The sequence below is a fragment of the Hirundo rustica genome, chromosome 3, assembly GCF_015227805.2.
Source record: "Hirundo rustica isolate bHirRus1 chromosome 3, bHirRus1.pri.v3, whole genome shotgun sequence".
NCBI classification, from domain to species: Eukaryota; Metazoa; Chordata; class Aves; order Passeriformes; family Hirundinidae; genus Hirundo; species Hirundo rustica.
The window spans coordinates 51,629,867-51,649,518 of NC_053452.1; the positions used below are offsets into that span (position 1 = coordinate 51,629,867).

The 19,652-nt window shown below is 42.7% G+C and overlaps 1 protein-coding gene across 1 annotated transcript; it reads right to left on the reverse strand.

Moving 5' to 3' along the window:
• Positions 1–8,606: 8,606 nt before the first annotated feature.
• Positions 8,607–19,362, reverse strand: LOC120750231 (p53 apoptosis effector related to PMP-22-like). The gene is made up of 3 exons (XM_040058626.2): positions 19,084–19,362; positions 11,692–11,835; positions 8,607–11,062 (listed from the first exon to the last, which is right to left on the reverse strand). Exons 1-3 carry the CDS (start codon positions 19,292–19,294, stop codon positions 10,827–10,829), a joined length of 591 nt encoding a protein of 196 aa, XP_039914560.1. The 5' UTR covers positions 19,295–19,362; the 3' UTR covers positions 8,607–10,826.
• Between the last annotated feature and the right edge of the window lie 290 nt (positions 19,363–19,652).

Genomic DNA, 19,652 nt, shown 5'->3' on the forward strand with positions numbered 1-19,652 from the left:
GGCTCGGGGCAGGTGGCTGGCGGGACAAGGCCCTCGCTGCTGCAGGCTCAGCCGCGCTAAGCGATGGGTGCCTCTGCAGAGCTCCTGGAAAGGCGGTGCCCCTACCTACGGACGCGCGTGCAGATGTTGGAGAAAAGCTCTTCAGCCAGGACAGACACAGCAGGGAGGGAGGGAGGGAGGGAGGGAGGGAAGGAGCTCCACCTAGATTCAGATGAGTAAGAGCTGCTGCTGAGCAATAACCAGTTGAGCTGGGGAGAAGCTTCCAGGCTGCGTTTATCTGCGAGATCTTCTCCGCTCTGCTGACTATAGGTAACAAATCAGGACATGTTTACCCTCAGCATTTAGCACTTTCCTTCCTGACATCCCCACCAGCAGCTGTCCTTACGCCTTTCTATCTATTAGGGGATTTGCATTATGGCAGGAGAAAGCAGAGACAAGAGGAAACTCTTTGCATAACATGGTGGATGCTTCTGAAACTTGTCACCTGGAGGCTGTAAGCTGCCTTTCTAGGACTCCATTTAAAAAAAAAAAAAAAAATCATACCTTATTTTTTTACAATTAGAGAAATTCCCACGGCTGTTACAATGCAAAGGCAATAAAGAATGTCACTGTCTGCTCTTCCCTTTCTGGAGCATAGGTACGGAGGAAAAGAAAAAGATAGTATGATCTGGATATAGCCTTACTGGGAGAACAAAACCTGAGTTTTGATTTGACTGAGCCTCACAAACACTCCCTGAGTGTGGATCTGGCTGTACATGCTCTGCCTGGGGCCTGTCAGAGCCTGCCTGTGGCTGCTAGGAGTGCAAGGCAGAGATGAGCCATCACCTCTCTATGCCCTGGGAGGACACCCAGCCGAGTGCAGGGCAGAGTTTTCCATCTGTCAGCTCGGGAGCGATACTTCTGTATTCCCTGCACTCTCCTTTTGAGCTAACACGTGCTACAACCTAGTATTTTGGTAAGGCCAATTGCATTTACATCTGGAAGCAGCTGCAGCCCTTGATCAAAGCTGGTTTGTGTGAAACGCAGTTAAGCCCAGAGGATGCAAAGTATCCTTTGCTTCCATGGTGGATTTTGTCAGGTGGGGCTGCACCCAAGTACTGACCTCATTTACTCAAAGAAATTTCATATTGTATTGCAGCTCTCATGGTGCACTGTGACAGTTATGAACTGTTTGTGAACTGCAAACTCCACAGCATTTTTCTGAATTAATATTTAGAAATCAATAACGGCCTAAATAAAAGAAATTAATAATTTACATTGCACTGACACACTGTGCCTGAAGAGGCATTGAGCTTGCAGAGAACCAAACTGGAACATCCACAGCAATGAGCTCATTGCAGCACAATGAAGAAGTAGTAACTCCACGAAGAATTCGATTTGAAGAAGTTAGTTTGACACCATGCCTTTTCTCTCATCAGATACCTCATTTGCCTGCTGGTGGATTTGCAGTGGTGTTAAATTAGCTGCTTTATCTCTCATTCTGGCCAGCTGAAGCATCCTGCCAGCAGCTGCCCTGTGGCACAGACAGTCCAATATTCCTGTGGCTGTGAGAGGTCCATCAGGGGTACCCAACAGCCTCTGTGAGAGCAGGAGATATTTTTACTGTTTTGGCCATTGAATTTGAATGCTGCTGAAAGCTACAGCCAACTATGAAGACACTTCAGCTGCTGTTTTGAGGAAATAAGGGAAAATCTCTCTTTTGTTTTGTAAAGTAAACTTTGCTGAACAACAATTTCCTCAGAATAGAATGTACCTTCCATTGTAGTCCATATCTGTGCTCTCTACAAATCCAGTTATCATTAACCTAATGTTTAAAATATCATGTACCTGCTCTATAACACTGCAATATTTAATTTTTTATGCATGATTTAAAAAAAATATTTACATTAAAGCCAATATCATTTGAAGCCCAACCTTAGTATGCTATGCTATTACCTGCAAGTTGTCCAAGTCTGTATATGCATGTTCTTTCTGTTGCCACAGCTGAGGTAGAAGTAGACATAACAGAATCTAAAAGTTTGAGAGAACACAAGTTTGGATATTAAATAGTTTTTAAGAGATGGCTTCAGAAATACTCCGGAATGTGGCAGTAGAGTGTAGACAAACCTTCACTCAGCTGCCTGTATCTAGCCTCTTTCCAAGTTTCAAGCTTTCACAAAATTACAGCTTTATAAGGACATAGGCAAATCAAATTAAAGCAATTTTGTACCTGAAATCTAGTATGAAGACAGGTACTGTCATGCATTTGAGAACCAATGGCTGTTGAGGAATAAAATTATCCTCTCTGAATTTAGAATGCTCAGCCATGTTTTAGGTAGGCACTTACTGCAGGATTTGTCATCAGTTTCTATTACAGCTCACCTGTGGATGAATGCATACTGTCACAAATGTTAGCATTTGCAAGGTGATACCACAGAGAACATTATCATGTTGTGAAAGAACGGTGAGTAGCATTCAGTCACCACGAATGTTTCTGTGTCTTGCCCACCTTTGTCATCCTTAAGCAACTCAGAATTACAAGCTATCTTCACATTCAGTAAAAGGGTAATTTGAGATATCTTGAACAGCAGAGAGGGAGATACATCCAAAGGTAACAAAATGACGTATCTATCTCATACAATTCTGATACTCTCATGGCAAACAGGGGAAAATGATTGGAAACTTTAAGTGAAATGATGGCTTGCCTCCACCATGCTTCATCTTTTATAATATATAAGCTGGCTGTTTACATGAAAGCAAATGCTTGCTCTTCTCCAATATCTGTGGGCAGGCCCTCCTGGCTAACACCAGCATTATCTATCAAAAATGAAGATATATTATCAATGTTAAAACTGTTAGATTGTAGTGCACTTTCTGCACCTAAAAATATTGCTAACAAATCTTCATTATTACTTGAGGTAACCAAGTAAGCGGGAGGATATTGATAAAAAAAACAACTCTGCAGCATTAGAGTTAGAAATAAAAATATGCCTTTTTCAGCCAAGACACAAATGGTTTTCTTAGTGGAAGAAGAAGCCAACAAATCACTGGCAGCAGTATTTCCATTCACCTTTAGTCTCTGACTGGTCAGCTAAGCTGTATAAATGACTGGATTGGCTTAAGCCGACCGGCTGTGGTGCATGATCATGACTTTTGCAGCAAGCATATTTTCATTCTCTGATATTCACACTGCTTATGAACAAGAAGTGCCCAGAGTTTGGATTTTAAAAGCATTGCTAAGGTTGTTTTATGATCCGTCCTCTTGTGTGCCACCGTACATCTAACAAGCCACTATGAGCATAAATTTTATAACTATTACTACTATCTTTATTAATCTAATTACAACCATAGATCCCTTTCTTTTGCTAGTAATGCCAATTTACTGTTTCCCTTTGGAAAGGGCTACACTGCAGTTATTGTTGCAGCAACAGCACAAACCCTGATGCAACCCAGTCAGCCAGATTGTACCTTGTGGTCACTCCCTGTACCCTGGGCATTGAGGCAGTAGTGTTCTCCATGTGACTAATATTTCATCCAGAGCGAGCACATGTAGAAAAAGACCTTGAGACATCATTGTAGAAATCATCATGTAGAAATACATTCTGAACAAGACCTGGCTTTACTTCTTTGCAAAATAAAAACATCCTCCTACAAAAATGCACGTAGTTGAGATCTTGTAGTTTTACCCACACCGACCCTTTCTGAGGAACACTCCTGTGGTGGCCAGGCACTGTGACTTCTCCATAATCCTTGTGATGACCTGGGGAATAGTGGGTGTTCAGTCCTGCCACTGTGCATTTGGGAAAGTTTTCCTCTATCTGTCCCACTCAGCACAGGAAAACTCTTCAGATGTTGGATACTTCCTCTGTTCACTGACTGCTGAGCTTGGAGGAAAATTCCCACAGGGTTTTGTTAAGGTTTTTAGCAAGAGTCATCCAGAACCAGCTGGCTGCGGGGCCTCTGAAGCCTGCCCCACATGCAGCACTCTCTGGCTTGTGTCAGTAAAGCAGACTTGCCTTGACAGGACAAAGGCTTGGGTTTAAAAGGGCTTTCTTCCTCTCCTTAGCCAGGCTACATGTGCAAACCAATAAATTTTAATACCCGAGAGGCAAACATGGGGCAGCATCCAGGGTTGTCATTTATGTGAGCAATTCAAGACTGTATTGGGAAAACACAAATAAGGAAAACACAAGATTAGGAAAGTACAAAGACTCTGAGCATGGATTTAATTGTCAGCTGATTTTTGCTTAAGGACATGATAAGCTCTATATTGGAACAATATAGGTTTGATCCCCAGGTATTTCCTACAGATGCTCTAGAAGTTTAATCAGTTCAATCAACTCCCCCTTCTCCAGGCAAAAGGCTGAAATCAAGGCTGTCCTGTAAACCAGCTACTCTGTTAGGAGCTGAGATGCCTTCACTTGTGAGTGTCTGTATTCTCCTGGCTGTCAGGAGCACAAGCTCTCCAGTGAGCACACAGAATCATAGCATGATGTGTACAGCGATTTTATGAACCCATGGGTAAGCAGTTAGGATGGTACAGCACAGTCCTGTTCTACATATGGGATAATTTTACTTAAGCTACTTGCTTTGGGTTCCATAATATTGGGGGTTAAGTTTTCCTGTGGAATTTTTCCCCCCATAAGTTGCTAGGAGACTGAATACTGATGCTTAAAGGGTGCTTGACCCGTACAAAAGAAGTAGATCACTTAGTTTTGGGGAAGGGAAAAGGTTCCGGGAGCTGAGGGTGGTGGGCTCACTGCTCTCAGTTTCCCAGGGAGCACGGTCGGGCGATGGCCAGCTGTGTGGAGTCCACGGCTAACGGAGGAGTCCTGTCCCGGGAATTCTATCATCTGTTGGAACACCCAGGAGATTTTCGCCTGCCCTGCTGGATTTTGGGTCAGCCCGGGTCCAGCCGCTGCGGGTTCTCCGGCACTGCTCCCTTCGCCTGCTGGGACACCCCCTGCCTGCCGGGACACCCCACCATTTCCAGCCGCCAGCCCCCGGAGTTTCCATCGTTTCGGCTTGGTGCTCTTGGGGTCCCAAGAGATCGGACTGCCCGGGGCTTGTGAGACAAAGCCCCTCGGGGTTCTTGGTTCTGTTTATTATTATTATTATTATTATTATTATTATTATTATTATTATTATTATTGCTGTTGTTGTTTGTCTGTCCTGTTATATTTACTAGTAAAGGACTGTTATTCCTTTCCCCATAGCTCTGACTGATTTTTCTTTTTTTTTTTTTTTTTTTAAATCTTCCACATTATAATAACACGGAGGGAAGGGATTGGAATTCCCTATTCCTAGAGAGGCCCCGCCTCTCCTTAGCAGATACCTGTCTTTTCAAACCAAGACACAGAACTTCTCTGTGGCATAGGTAAGCCAACTAAATACTTGTCCTGTTGCAGTGGATCATAACAGTAATTCTCTGTAAAGCATAAAGCTCAGTTGCCTTAGGAGAGGAATAAAATCAGCTTCACTTAGGTAATTCCCAGGTGCCACAGACTTGCTACTTACAGTTCTCTGTCAGAGAAATGGCTTTTATCTGCTCTGCCTTATGGGTCAGCTGGGAATAGCTACTTGTTTAAATACTCTGAGATTTAGAGATATGACATGCACACTAAGCATGTCTTAAGGGGTTTCAGCCAAGAATTTTCACTCTGAGATTCTTCAGCCAAAAGATGGATTTTGCTGAAACTAACATGTTACATGGAAATTATGTCTTCCATTTTAAACGTTTGATGTGAAATTGATTTGACAAGAGGGCTAAAATGAAAACAGAATCTCCCAGCAACATTTTCAACTTATTGTCTTATTACCAAATGCCAGTTACAATTTCCCCAAGTTTTGTTTTCTGAGTTGTTTTGTCTTTCAAGTCAGAACTTAATTTTCATGTATAACAATTCACCTAAATTATTTTTTTTCATTATAAGTTCTGCTTATTTCCTGTTGTAAGGGATTGCTAATACAAAGAGGGCTTAAATATAGGCTATTTCCTTAAAAGGGACTGTAATGGCCACAGGTCAGCTCCTGCCCCAATCATATGCCTCCATGAGCATTCAGGACTGTGACCATCAAACCAGCCTACTTCAATCTGCAATCATTTCCCAGGGCAGCACACTGTAGGACAGGACTTGCCTGGCTTTTATGTTCAGCTTCATCTGAATGCTCACCCCAAATTTTTCTGAGGCCTCTCAAACTAAGTGAACACTGATATCCAATATATCACCTTAAGTCTTAGCAAACTTTGATGCTTATAAAATATTCTATATTTGCAAAGAACTCTGTGAAGAATAGCATGTGCTGTCCCCATTCCCATGAATAAATAAAAAGCAGCAGCCATACTGACTCTTCTTCTGTTATTCAATCCTGCAAAGATGAACCCGTGAGGAATATAATTAATTTCTCTTTATTAATTATACCATATAATGCATACTTCTTATCACAATTTATTATTTACCTTGTTTATAGCTGTAATATTTATATTATAAAGCTCCAGACATGTCTGTATGTGTTCTTCTAGTCTTTATTATAAAACCAGCTTTATTAAATTTATGCATTCAAAAATCCTAATGAAAAAAATCCTTTGGATTATTTTAACAATTCTCAAGTAATTTAAATGTAATTTTACATAGGGCAAAATTTGACGACATTGGATTTTTGCCTGGAATTTCTAGATGCCAAGCTTAATAGCTGGTGCAGCTTTGCCCACACCTTAGAACACCAGGAAATCCCAGACAAAAGGCTGGTTACTGTACCAGTGCAGACCTGCATCATGGAGTCATTGGAATTACCTCATAAATGTACAACACACGTGCAGGAAGTGGGACCTACACATACAAACTGCTGCACCTGTGCAGTAACACTGGCATTTACTACATTCTGTGAACCCACTGCAGATGGATTTCACTACTCCTGTACTGACCCCTGTAAAAGGAATCAAATGTACAAACTCAGCATCCCTATTTTTGTCGAATGCATCCTCCAGATTTGATTAAACTTTATTCTGGTCGTAAATATCATCTCCCAAATCCATTTAAAAACCTGTGCAACTTCACCTACTGCCACAGGTTAACACATTTTTTCAGGGTGCTGCCCCATATTGCCCATAACCCCCACTGCTCTGAGTTGTGAGACCAGTACCTCAGCTCTCAAATGCTGTGCATCTCCTGAAACATTTTGGTTTCTGTAGATATGTGTGCTCAGTTCATCATTAGTCTGTAAGTGCTCAGTGATCTCAGCAACTCTCTTTGTGTCTGTGTGTGCACATCATTTTCTCTTAGCACGCGGTTGTTTTTGTTTCTGCAGTGCTTATCACCATAACAATCCTCCCCCCTCCCGAATGATCTGTTACTATGCTCCCTTGATTTATGTGTATATTCTACGTCCAAAAGCCCTTGTATGCAGGATGTAAAGGTCAGGTGAATAATCTTTTAGAATTCTATCTTGTCAATGAATTGTCTAAAAAATTAGTCATCTGTTACGTCAACTGAAAATACAAAATCCCAGTGGGGTGTGGCAGCTGTTTCCCACATCCATGAGATTTAAGCATTAATCCTCCCATTCAGGTCAATTAGTCTTCCCTAGCACTCAGTCATGCACATTTTTGATTGCTCATAACTCCTCCTGAGACAAGGGCCAAGTGTGCTCAGATTCCCCTGAATTGCTCTCTCTTCTCACAAGCTGGATTAGAAGGAGCAACCCTGCAGCCTGAAGCTCACTGGAGATATTAATGTGATTTTAGTGAGCAAAGATTTAGGTTGGAGTTTAATACAGATTGGTGGGTAAAGAGGAGTACAAATTTTCTTCCAGTCAAAAGAAAGGCATTATAGAAACCCAGCAATTATCTTGAGAGCATTTAGGAAAATCTAAAAGGTCCCAAAATATTTTTCCTATTTGTTTATTTAAAATCAGAAGCAATTAAAAAGGGGCAGGCATGGAACCAAAACCCAAAAAAGAAATACATGCAAAGCACCAGGATCCAGGATAGTAAATGAATTTTAAAATTAAGACACCTAAGGAAGAGGACAGATAAAAAAAAATGAACAGAAGAATGATGAACCTGTCTTTCCAGAAATCAGAAGCCACAGGCTGCTCTAAGACAGCAGTGGCTGACTGATTTTCTCTCTTTAAAAACACCACTAGGACAGGGCTATAATATGGGCCATGCATAAACTGATGTTAGAAGGGGGAAGGTTTCTAATCGTGGGAGAAGTGTGGCCTTCCACTAAAAACAGCAGGTGAGTACACCATATTTTTTCACTATTTTAATTTCTTGATCATTGTAGGAAAGACACTTGGAATAGTTTTGATAAAGAACAGACTTCCCACTCATGAGACCTCCTGTAGATGGCTGTGTATTTAAAATGTTTAAAGTTCCCCCTTAAGCTGTGATGCTCTTAAGAGGTTTTGGCTTAGGAAAGAACATTCTATGCCTGGCACTTCAATGAAAGTGCAGAGACATGTTTTGCAGTGTATACTGAAGCTCATTTGACTGGAAAATGCAGTTGCTGTCTCCTGGACATGAGGTCTTCATTTTATTAATCTGACACTTTATGGATACAGATATTCAAGTTAAGAGAAGAAAAGAATGGTGTATTTGTTTGATTTTATGAAATTAATCCATGAACCACAAACACCATCAAGTTTCTACAACCATCAGTTAAAACATTTTTAATTAAGCCACCACATTTGAAACAAGTGTCACATACATTAGTATCATTTGAAAGTAATTAATAACTATTTGCAATAGTTTTCTCTGGAACATCTTAGTTGTGTAACATGCTGGTTATACTTCCACCCCTCCAGTACATTCAGAGCCAAGTATATGTTACAATAGTGGTCTTTTGACAAGTTATGCCAATGGTTATAAAAAAGCATACAAAAGACTTAAATTATGCTAAACCTGATTGCCATATTACCATACTATCCTCCCTGTCATTAGGAAAGATGTCCATTTTGTTACACTTTTTGTCTCCTTTTCAGCTTTAGTAGTGCAAGGATTTTCCTGACTTGAGATTCTCTGCTATGTTTTGAATTCACTAGAAGTAGGTACTATCATTACTTATAAGTCTACACAGTATTCCCCACTAACCAGTCAGTACTGTACAGAAAAGGGAAAAAAAATTAAAAAGGATGCATTTGTCCCAAAACTCTCTTATTCAGCAGGAATCATAATCACAATTGATTGTATATGCTACAACAGAGCTCATAACACAATTCTGAAGTCTGCAGACATTTATGCTGTGTAAAGTTATAAAATACAGGCCTAGAAGGGACCTTCAGTAATCACCTGACCTCTCTAAAACAGGATCACATGCAATATATAGCATTATCAAATTGAAAAAGGTGTTACAAAATGGAAAGCTATACAATATATAATACAAGAAATACAGGGCATTGCAAAACATCAGTTGTAAATTACTTCAGCTTTACAGTCTGTTGGTTAACGCTTTCTAAGTTCTATTTTGTACATGTGCATGCACATAGCCACACACTTACCCTCTCCTAAGTACCAGGTTCATGAGCGTAAGATATAACACAAAGCAACATCCAGCATTCGCTTTCCACCCCACCTGTATCCTCCTCAGTCTGTCTTTGCTAAAGCTACTTCTCCCATAGCTGGAAGAGGAGTTCAAAAAATGAACTTCTTTCTCAGCTGAACAGAGCCCTGACAAAGATTATAGACCATAATTAAATCTGCTGTAATATGCTGCAGGTCCATGACCAACACAGACATGGCTATGCCACCCTGGAATACTTATTTGGAATTGCTGGCTGCAGAAACACAAATGAGGAGCCAGACACATTACTCTGACACCGATGTCTGTATGAAGTTTGCATACGTAAATTTCTCACAGAACTGCCTTTCTATTTCTACCTGTTACTCCTACTGACTCACAAAGCAGCCCAAGTTTGCTGAACTCTGAGGTACCTGCAGTGTTAGAAACTTTCAGAGGTTTTTAAACACCTCATGCTAAGATTTCCCTCCAAAGCACACTGATAATTAAAACACTGCAACTTTACAAAGGTAAACACATAGAATAGTTTAAGTTTCTGCTCAAAGATACTTTCTAAATCAGCATCCCTCATATACCATGTAAAAATGCATGTAGTTTAGCATCTGAATCCATGACAACATATATATGTGATTCCATCACAATTCCGGCTGTGGCCACAAACCCACCAATGTTACATTAGCCACTGTTACGTTATACACACCAGCTCCATGCTTCGGAAGAGACCTTGTCCAACAGCACCAATTGGTGGAAAATAAATTTTAATTTTACTTTCCCCTTAATTCAAATAGCTAATAGTCAGCAACAGTCCAGTAACAGGAATGGGAAAAGATTTTTAGGCAGCAGGTGACTGTGATAGTATCCTGGAAGTTTCTTCCTTGGGACTGACTTTGACAGAAGAAAAAGGAAGGCTGTGTTTTTTCCTGGCTCCATTTAAAGCAATTTTTTCAGAGGTGAAAAAAAACCAACCTATCTTGCAGGCTGTTCTAATGGGTTGTTTAAAATCTATCCTTTTCCTTTCTACACTTGAAATACTATAATCTATATTAATAAGAAAATATTTTAATAAAATAAGGATGACTCAATTAATTGGGAGGGGAAGGAGCAAGTAAACCACTCAAACTGAATTGACATGAGAACATGTAAATAATACTTCAGGTAAAAGCTATTTGGTTTAAGATGCCAGTGTTTTTCCTAATTTATTGCCAGGGACAGTAAGACATACTCTGGCAAAATAAGGTGAGTTTTTTCAGTCTCCTACAATCAGACCAAATGTACATCAGAGGTGCTCCTCTGTTTTGACAGTTGACTATACTCGGACTTAATCTTTCAATTTAAGTATGGTGCTCTCTCTGGGGAGGAGTAGTAATAGGTAGGCTTGATGTTTCCCAGGACTTCATCTTCCCAGTTGGGGAGGCAGCAGAAGAAGAAAGCACAACCTATTACAACAACAGTGCTGGCCCAGCCAAAGCCATAGGCCCAGCTGAACATGTTATCTCCCGTCAGTGGAATTTCTTCTGTGAATTTCACTGGGTAAATGACCAAGCCAATGATCTGGAATGCAGCTAGGGAGAGGAAAGAAAGAAAACCAGGAGTAAGTTACAGTGAACATATTACAGTTCCCATTAAGAAAAGGTAGCTGGAGATAAGTGCATACTTAAGATATGTAAGGATTAGCTTCAGACCTACAATCAAATCTGCATTGTTACAGAGGTATCTGAGTTCTGTCCCAGGCAGATCCCCACGCCCATGTGTCTGCGGCATCTCAGCTGCCATTGCCAGGTTGCTAAGGCATGTACCTGCATGCCATGACCCGCCCTGTCCCACAGCCAGCACCGGGAACCCTGCCGAGCCAGTTACCTCCCAGGGCACGTTCCTCCTCCTCCTCCCATCAGAAAGGTGGGAAGCACGCAGGGCTCTCAGCTCTTAAGTCTTAGCATGTGACATGCAGGGTCAAAGGTGTTGGGTGTTCCCATTTAGAACTTTTGGGAAAGTGAGAACTGACAAAGGCCACTGGAGCTTCCCTACCCATTATGCTTTCAGAGCGCAACTCAACCTTCCCTTGTTCCCCATGAAAATGAGTCATAAAGCAGACAAAGACAGCTAATTTTGTAAGGGAGGCTCCATCTAGCATGTTTTTCTGCTGATGCCTGTTTCACATCTAAAATAACCTCATCTTTGTGCCCAGCCTTACCAACAACAAAGAGCAGGCCTCCAATTCCTCTCACAAAGTTGAAGCGGAGGATCTCTATTGAGAACGCGATGACGGCGAGGGCAAAACAGATGACCAGGATCACAAAGCCAACGAGGTATGTGGCAGCTGCTGCTCTCCCCCATCCTTGAAGAGAAAACAAGGAAGGTATTACACACAGCAGTACTCACCTGTAAGTCATGGCAGCTCTTTGGTTTTCTTTAGTTTTTTTTTTTTTTAATTGAAACCCTTTACTGTAAGGAGCATTTCCTTACGTCAAAGCAATACTGAATGCCTGCAAAACACATAGCTGGAGAGCAGGGGTGCACCATCACTGCTGGAGCAGCACAGGACTACCTGTCTGCTAAGTCATCTTGCTGAAAAGGGGACAGATTGCAGCACAGAACAGAGATGGTACCTTCAAATTCCATATCTGTAAGACACCCACAGACATCTGAGCAGATAGGGAACACAACTGCTGACAATGCCCTTTATCATTACAGCTCCTGTTCGATATGCAAGTTCACAAAACCATTTCTGTACATAGGGAAGTGCAAAAGCAGACAAGAGGGTACCACCACAGGAGGTAACTGCTGGGAAATAACAGTGCTGCCTGCATAAAACTTCTATTTGTTTATGACAAGATTGGAGCATGTGGAGCAAAAGAAGCATGACCAAAAACAAATAAAGCTGCAACACCTGAAAAGATGACAAAAAGAAAGTTCTTGAAAATAAGTATATATTCACAGCTAAAATATAGTAGGTAGAAGAGGAACAACAAAATCTGTGTTAAAAATTGAGGAGTCCTCTTTGAATCATAACCTTGACATTTGCTGGAACAGGGTGTATCAAGTTACAATTTCAAGCTACTGCATGCTGGAGAGGCTCAGGCATGAAGCAAGCAGCTGCATTCTGACAGAGCAGCACCAGCATCCAGAGCTCATTCACCACAGGCCAGGGCCAAGGCAACAATGGCAGGAAAACCTCGTAGAAAAACAACGAGTGATCTACTTTGACAGTAACACGGCCTTGTGAAAAGGCCTTCACACACCTCATCCTCTTAGAAACCAAGTAATTTAGGTGAGCCCAGTGCAAACAACTACAAGCAAAGGTGTTCCTGCCCTGGAGGCAGGATACCTGCCCACAAGGGCTAAACCATACTGGCTAGTGCTTTGTTTTCCAGTCAGCTGTCATCACAGTTCAATTCCCACATCTACATATTGTGGGTTTCTACTTTCACATACTCAGACAGAGGTAGGGCCAGATCCTGAGCTCCCTCTAATGTAGGAATAAAGAGGCCAGTGAGATCTAGGTCAGAACATTAAAAAAAAACCCTCTCTTTCATCATAGCTGTCCATTCCAACACAGTAAAATCCAACAGCAAAAGTAAAATACAGCAGGTATCCATCAGCCAAATCTCTGCCAAAACTCCCAACCACCACCACCACCACCACTTTTACCAGAAGACAATAAAACTGACTCAGAAAAGATAAGGAAAAGTTTTTTCTTTCTCCTCTCCCTTCCTGAAGCTACTCAAGACAGTAAAAACTTCTCAAATTTCTTCTTCTTCAGCTAGCAGTGCAGGTCTGATACTCCTTCCCCGAGGGAATGCCAAGGGGAAGAAGTGGGGAGGAGACTGATGAGTGTCTACAGATTAGAGCTACGGTCAGTGGTTTGATAAAATTTTTTCACACAAAACGTTCTGTCATACCTAATGCAGGTATTAAATATTGTCTCCACAACAGGATTTCTTTAGTGATAACTAATATAAAAGAATATGTAACCATTAGAAACAGCCAGCCCGTTCAGACTAGATGATCTAGGCAAGCTTTTTAGCAATATTTTCCCTATTAAGGAAAAAAAAAAAAGCACAACAAGAAGGAACACTTAGTTACCATAGCATATTCCCTTTCAGATGCATTATTTATGCTGACAAGGTGTAGGAAGACAAATCTGGCATCTGTTTGATCAAATTTAGGTTGTAAACTCAAATACATCTGCACATTAGACACCTTGAGGTTTAGTGCAACACAAACACAGCTGGAAGAGTACAAGGCAGAATGCCCACAGTGCTCTCTCTGCCATTTTCATATCATCTATACTGTCTTTACAAGTGTAATAAGCTTTTGGATACAGGTCAGCTTTGGCTCTGCCCACAGTGATTTATTTTCTTGTCTCTGGCAATAAGAAAATGACAACACATATAGCTGCAGGAGATATCTTGTCGGGAAGATTAATATCAAGCTCAGCTTTGCTTCAGGTCTTCAGAAACAAGGCAGCAGTAGGCAGCATCATTATGAAACTCAGAGAGTTTTGTGCTCATGTGTGACAGAGCTCAGTGTGGCAACCCAGTACCTTCCTCCCTTTCTTCTGCTGGATTATCTTTTCCAACAGCACTGAGCAGGTTGATGCTGGCAAGACCTGATAAGACTGAGTCATAGGTGCTGCCCACAGCACTAGATGGGCGAGCTCTGGGCAGGACCAGTGTAGTCAGCCACAGACCTATCTGCCAGACACTTGATCCCCTGTGGGAATCACAGGAAAAACAGCAAAACCCTCTGGATTTAATTTTATATATATATATATGTGTGTGTGTGTGTGTATGTATATGTGTATGTATGTATTTTAATAAGTGGCTGATGGGAGAGATTGGGATGGGAGCGTGTGCAATTCCCAAGCACTGAGTGCAGCCCTGGGATGTTCCTTTATCCACATAACCTGTTGCCACCCCCACTGACAGGGAGAGTTTTCAGCAGAGGGGCTGCTGCAGGGCTGAAACTGAAATTGACATTTGTCCATGAAGGATTTCCCTCATCTCTGTACCTATCAAGTCAGGCTTTCCCAGCTCCTTTTCCTCCCAAAGGCTTCTGATCAAGACCCCATAGATGCCCAGCTCTCCTGTCTTTCTGAAAGAACCTCCTGCTGCAGCTCCCAGATGCCAGGAGGGGAGAGGTGCAGGTTTACCCTATCACTGTTTGCTGCCATAAGAGCTGGAGAGACCTGCTCACAGTCAGACAATGACATATTAGCCCCAGTTTCTACCTGTTTTTTTCTCAAAATACCTTGTAATCATAAGATGTTTAGCCAGAATTTAAGCTTTTCCATAAAAATAGAAAATTCACAGGCCCATTCATTTGGCAGAGAGTATTTCTTGTGCAAAATAAACATAAAAATTATGTTTGTTTATGAAATCAGCCAAGAACACCACAGCCATTTGGAGCTGCATAAACAGAAAGGCAGAAGAATGCGAGAGCAGAAAAGCAGAGAAATAGTTGTGGGTATTAGTGTTTCCAGGTCAGCTTGGCCTCAAAGAATAGTCAAGTTCTTTGCATCTAATCAACAGAAAAGTATTTATCAATTAGGTGGTGTTGAAAGAACATTAATAGCACAACTGTTCAGAAGCTGAAGGTCTATAATTATTAGGAAGGATTAAAAGTTTTATTATATAGCATTACAGTACATTAATGATTACTATGCGAAGGAGCTAAGCTGCAAATGTTATCATGCAAATAACTGGGAGGGGGCACGATTACTAAATGTTAATGATGATCACCAGTTACATGATGAAATTAAAAGAAAGCAAGCAACAGTGCCTTAGCGTTAAGTGAATTTCCTGATTTCATTTGGCCATGCCCCAGCCTTACCAGAGAGGAGGTAGAATCTCTGTAGTCTAAGATATTGATTTCTAAAGGGAAATCTAGATTTAAATAAAAGAGCTGTGAAAATAGTCTAGTAGGAAGATGAACTGCTACAGGATTTGAAATAACAAGACTCACATCTTTGTTCATTCACTGCCAGAACTGAAGATTATTTGTTAGCTCATGGATAAATGGAATTTTTTATCATGACCTGCAGAGATGGGCACATTTTTGCAATGTAGCTGTAATATTCTTGTGTATACAAATGGCAGTAGCAATCTTTGTTTGGCCTCAAGAGCCCATTACACAGAATGTCCAAAAATACCTCCCTTTTTTGATGTAATAAAGTAGTGGACTGTGAGTACAAGAGCAGTGTCAGCACTACTTTCTGGCTCAGATAATGTGCAAACATCCATGGTAGCATGACTGGTGAGAGGAAGCTATGTGCATACCCACCATAAGCATAGAGGAGCTCAGAATCGAAGGTTTGCTGGGACAGCAGGTTAGAAAAGAATACTGGGAATCACAATCTGTTTTGGCTTTAGGTGTGCAGGAAAAGCAATTCCTTAACTACCAAAATATTAAGTACAAGCCTTCTAGTACAAACTTGGCTTCAGTTGAGAGCTGAGGAGAAGCAAAATCCTACAAATTTCTAACTTTTAGTTTCTGGATTGTTAGCAGCAGGAGTATGCCTGCTCAGGAGCCAGCAAAGTGCACTGGCAGAGACACCAGCCTCACACTTCACTGGGATCTTTTACCAGGAAGTTACAGTAAGTGTTTTCTGGGTGTAGGCAGGAACACCAGCTGCTGCACCTTTCCCATTAGCATTTCCCGAGTGCCTGCACTTGCCTGACACTATAAACAATGTTAGTTTGTCATTAATGCATCCCAACATTTGTAAATCAGACAAAAGCATGCCTGAAAAGAGTTGTATTGAAAAGGTAAGCATACACCTAGCATTCCTCTTTTATTTACCTGGCCCCTCAGTGAAGTCTCCACATGCACTCATTTTCACCAGTAATCTGTGATATCAAAGTCCATGCCTCTAGGGACATAGGTACAGTGGCACAGCTGCAATGAAACATGATTCACAGAGGTTGGGCTCCTACTTCTAGGTTCCACCTTTTTTGATTCCTTTCCCTTTTTTTTTCTTTGGGTTTTTTTGTTTTGTTTTTTTTTGGGTGGGGTTTTTTGTTTGTTTATTGGAAGATTTTTTTTGCTTTGTTTTGGGTTTTTTTTTTTTGTTTTGTTTTTGTTTTGGGTTTTTTTTGGTCACATACTAAGGATCCAGAAGAATGCTTCCCTTTTTCTTTGTTGGCTGTTATGTACTTAATGAACGTCAACTGTCTGTAAGGAATATAAGAAGGAGTTAACCTAATGGGGTTACCTTTACTGCACATGTACACACCCATCTTTTACAGTGTTAATTCAAAGCAAAGTCACTGGGACCAGTCATTCAGAACCACTAGGGCACAGCCACCCATAAATATTGCTCCTAAACTTACAAGCTCATCACTATAAAGACAATTATTCTTTCCAAGTTACACAGTACAAAATAATCTTTGTCATAGCTGATGGCTTGCTGATATGTTTTAAACACACAGTCAACAGTTAAATCCTGCAATGGTCTAGACTAAGTCATCTTGAGTCATATTCTAGTGTACTACAGCACTTCTGCATTGCAACATTTTGATAATACACAGATGCTGCCAGCCAGGGCACTTCCCGGACACAAACCAGTACAGAAGTCTAAACAAAATCCCTTCCCTGACTCCCTACCACATGACATCCTACTCTTCTTTTTCCCTTTCACTTCTTCCCTCTCATGTGGTACTTGCAAATGTGCATTAAGCAGCTATGCAGTTTAGAAGACACTCCTATTTGCAAATCTTTGTTTGTCTTTTCCTGCCCCCTTCCCCTCATTTGAAGTAAGTGACTCGCCTGCTTTTTTCTTCCTCTTCCTCAGTACACATGCCACAGCTCAATTAAGAATTTGCCTAATGGAACATTCTGTTAATGGAGATCCACTCTGAAGTCTTCATCAGGAGAGGTGCAGGATGGCTAGTGCACAGCAATTATTGTATGCAAAACACAAGTTATACATCTCAATTAGTTAACTTTTATTTTCCTGCAGCAGTGCTATAAATGCCTGCTAGGCATTTTTTCCTTTGTAATTGCTCTCACCTATTTTGACAGTAATTGCATTAGCATAGAAGAAAAGAAAACAAATCAAACCTGAACTCATGTGTTACATCCTGTCTCTAGATGTAAATAATATGTGAGTAGACAGTGGCATTGAAATGTCATTGATGTTACGAAAACTTGAGAACAGGCAAATTCATACAAATAGGCCAAGGATTTAAATAAGTTTTACTTTAAATAAGCCAAGGCTAAAACAAGTGAAGTCAAGGATACTGTTCTTCTGTGTCAGCCTGTTAACTAGGGAAAAAAAAAATGCAGAAAATTACTTTTGTCCCACAATGCTGAGGGCTGACGCAAAGCACACACCCATCAGTACTCAGGGACGTGTAAAGCAGTGTCACTACAGGAGAAAACAAATTCCAGCAGCTGTACTGTATTAGCACTTTTTCCCTGTGCAATGCAAATTTCAGCAACTCCACACCAGCTTTTCTTCTCTGTCTAATGGGGGAGATGGATACTTTCATCTCACTAGCCAGACTTCTTCCACCTTCAGTAAAGCCCAAAGTCATCACCTGGCTGAGAAACTAAGCCACTTCTCTTACAATGTATTCAGGATTTAGCTTGTGCATGAGTGTTGCAATGAAAGCTTCTGGAAGTGAGTCTGCCGTGCTCAGGCGGCAAGGGATCTGCACAGGGAAACAGTCCCAGCTCTCCCAGCTGAAACACACCCTTCCAGCGCCCCCCCCCCCCCCCCCCCCCCCCCCCCAGTCCCTAAAGAGCCCTCATCCAGGATCTTAAGGCGGGTCTGCTTATTTGTCCAGAAATATTTTGTTTGAGAACAAGGCAGATGTAATCAGACCCACGTGTTCTAGCAATAAAACAAAAGTCCCCCCAAAGACCTAGAAACTGAGAGTGCGCAGTAAGAATGTTGCACTGGCGATGCCAGATACAGAAGCAGCTAAGCAAGTTAAAACAGAGGCACACTTATCCCTGATTTAGGCCCCAGTGCAACAGAGAGGTACAAAGGAAAGAGAATTCTTTTTTTCCTGCTTGCGAACCCTCATCAGACCATTTTAAGCTGCAGATCAGGAGGCATTTTAAAAGCCGCACTCCCTTGATGAGGAGGGTCAAATCAAGGTGCTCTCTTCCCCCGAAGGGTCAGGAAACACTATTTTACTACTGTCCAGGTGTGGTTCTGCACAGGACACCCGCATGAAGGTTTCCAAAGGCTCCATCCGACCAGGGGAGCCAGCGGCACCGGGAGGGAGCTGCCTGGTGCCAGGTAAGGCTGCGGCGCTGCAGCGCGATGAGAGTTCGGGGGAAGCAAACAGACAGACTTGGTGCCAGTTGCTATCTTACTTCGGTTGTAAAATAACTTCAGAAAAACCCAAAGTATCAACACTCCGGCTTCTCGGTGTCGTACCGATAAAAAAAAAAATCACCCTGGAACAGTCTAGTCCTGTGTTTCAGTGCGGGTTTAAGCCCCAAAACAGCACGGGTACTGCTACCCCAAGGAAACTCCATTCCAGAAAGCAGCTGCTCCACAACGGAGTTAAGGGGAGGTCAACAGCCTTGGCACCTCTGCCCCGGGTCCTTCACAGGGCTTCCCACTCACCGTAGTCCATGAGGGATTCGCAGCTCCAGTTGAGGTCCTCCTCGCCCCTCGTGCAGCTCTCCCACAGCGACGCTTGCTGCACGTAGGGCTCCGACTCGGACTCCAGCCAGCCGCGGCCCGCCAGGGCGATGATGCCCATGATGATGGCCAGGCCCAGCAGCAGGGGCAGGAGCCACCTGCACCTCCAGCAGGCGAGGCCGCACACCACCATCGTGCCCGGCCGGCGGCGCGCCCAGCGAGCCCGGGCGTCGCGGGTGTGGTGTGGGGCGGCGGGGACGCTCCGCCGGGACGGGAGACTGCGAGCGTGCTGCTCCGAGCGGGGTTTTAAGGCGCCGGGGAGGAGGGAGTCCCACCCACATTCCTCTGACTAAGCCTGCCGCCGCCGGCGGCCCCGACCGGTGGGGCCGGCGGAGAGCGGCGGAGGGAGCGGGGCCCAGCCCGCTCCGCTCGGCCCCCGCCAGCCCCGCTCGGCCCCGGCCCCTCGCTCGGCTCGCCCGGGCTCACCCTCGCCTTTCTCTCGCTGTCCGCCACCCTCCCGCACCCGCTGGCGCTCCGCCGTCGTGGCCCAG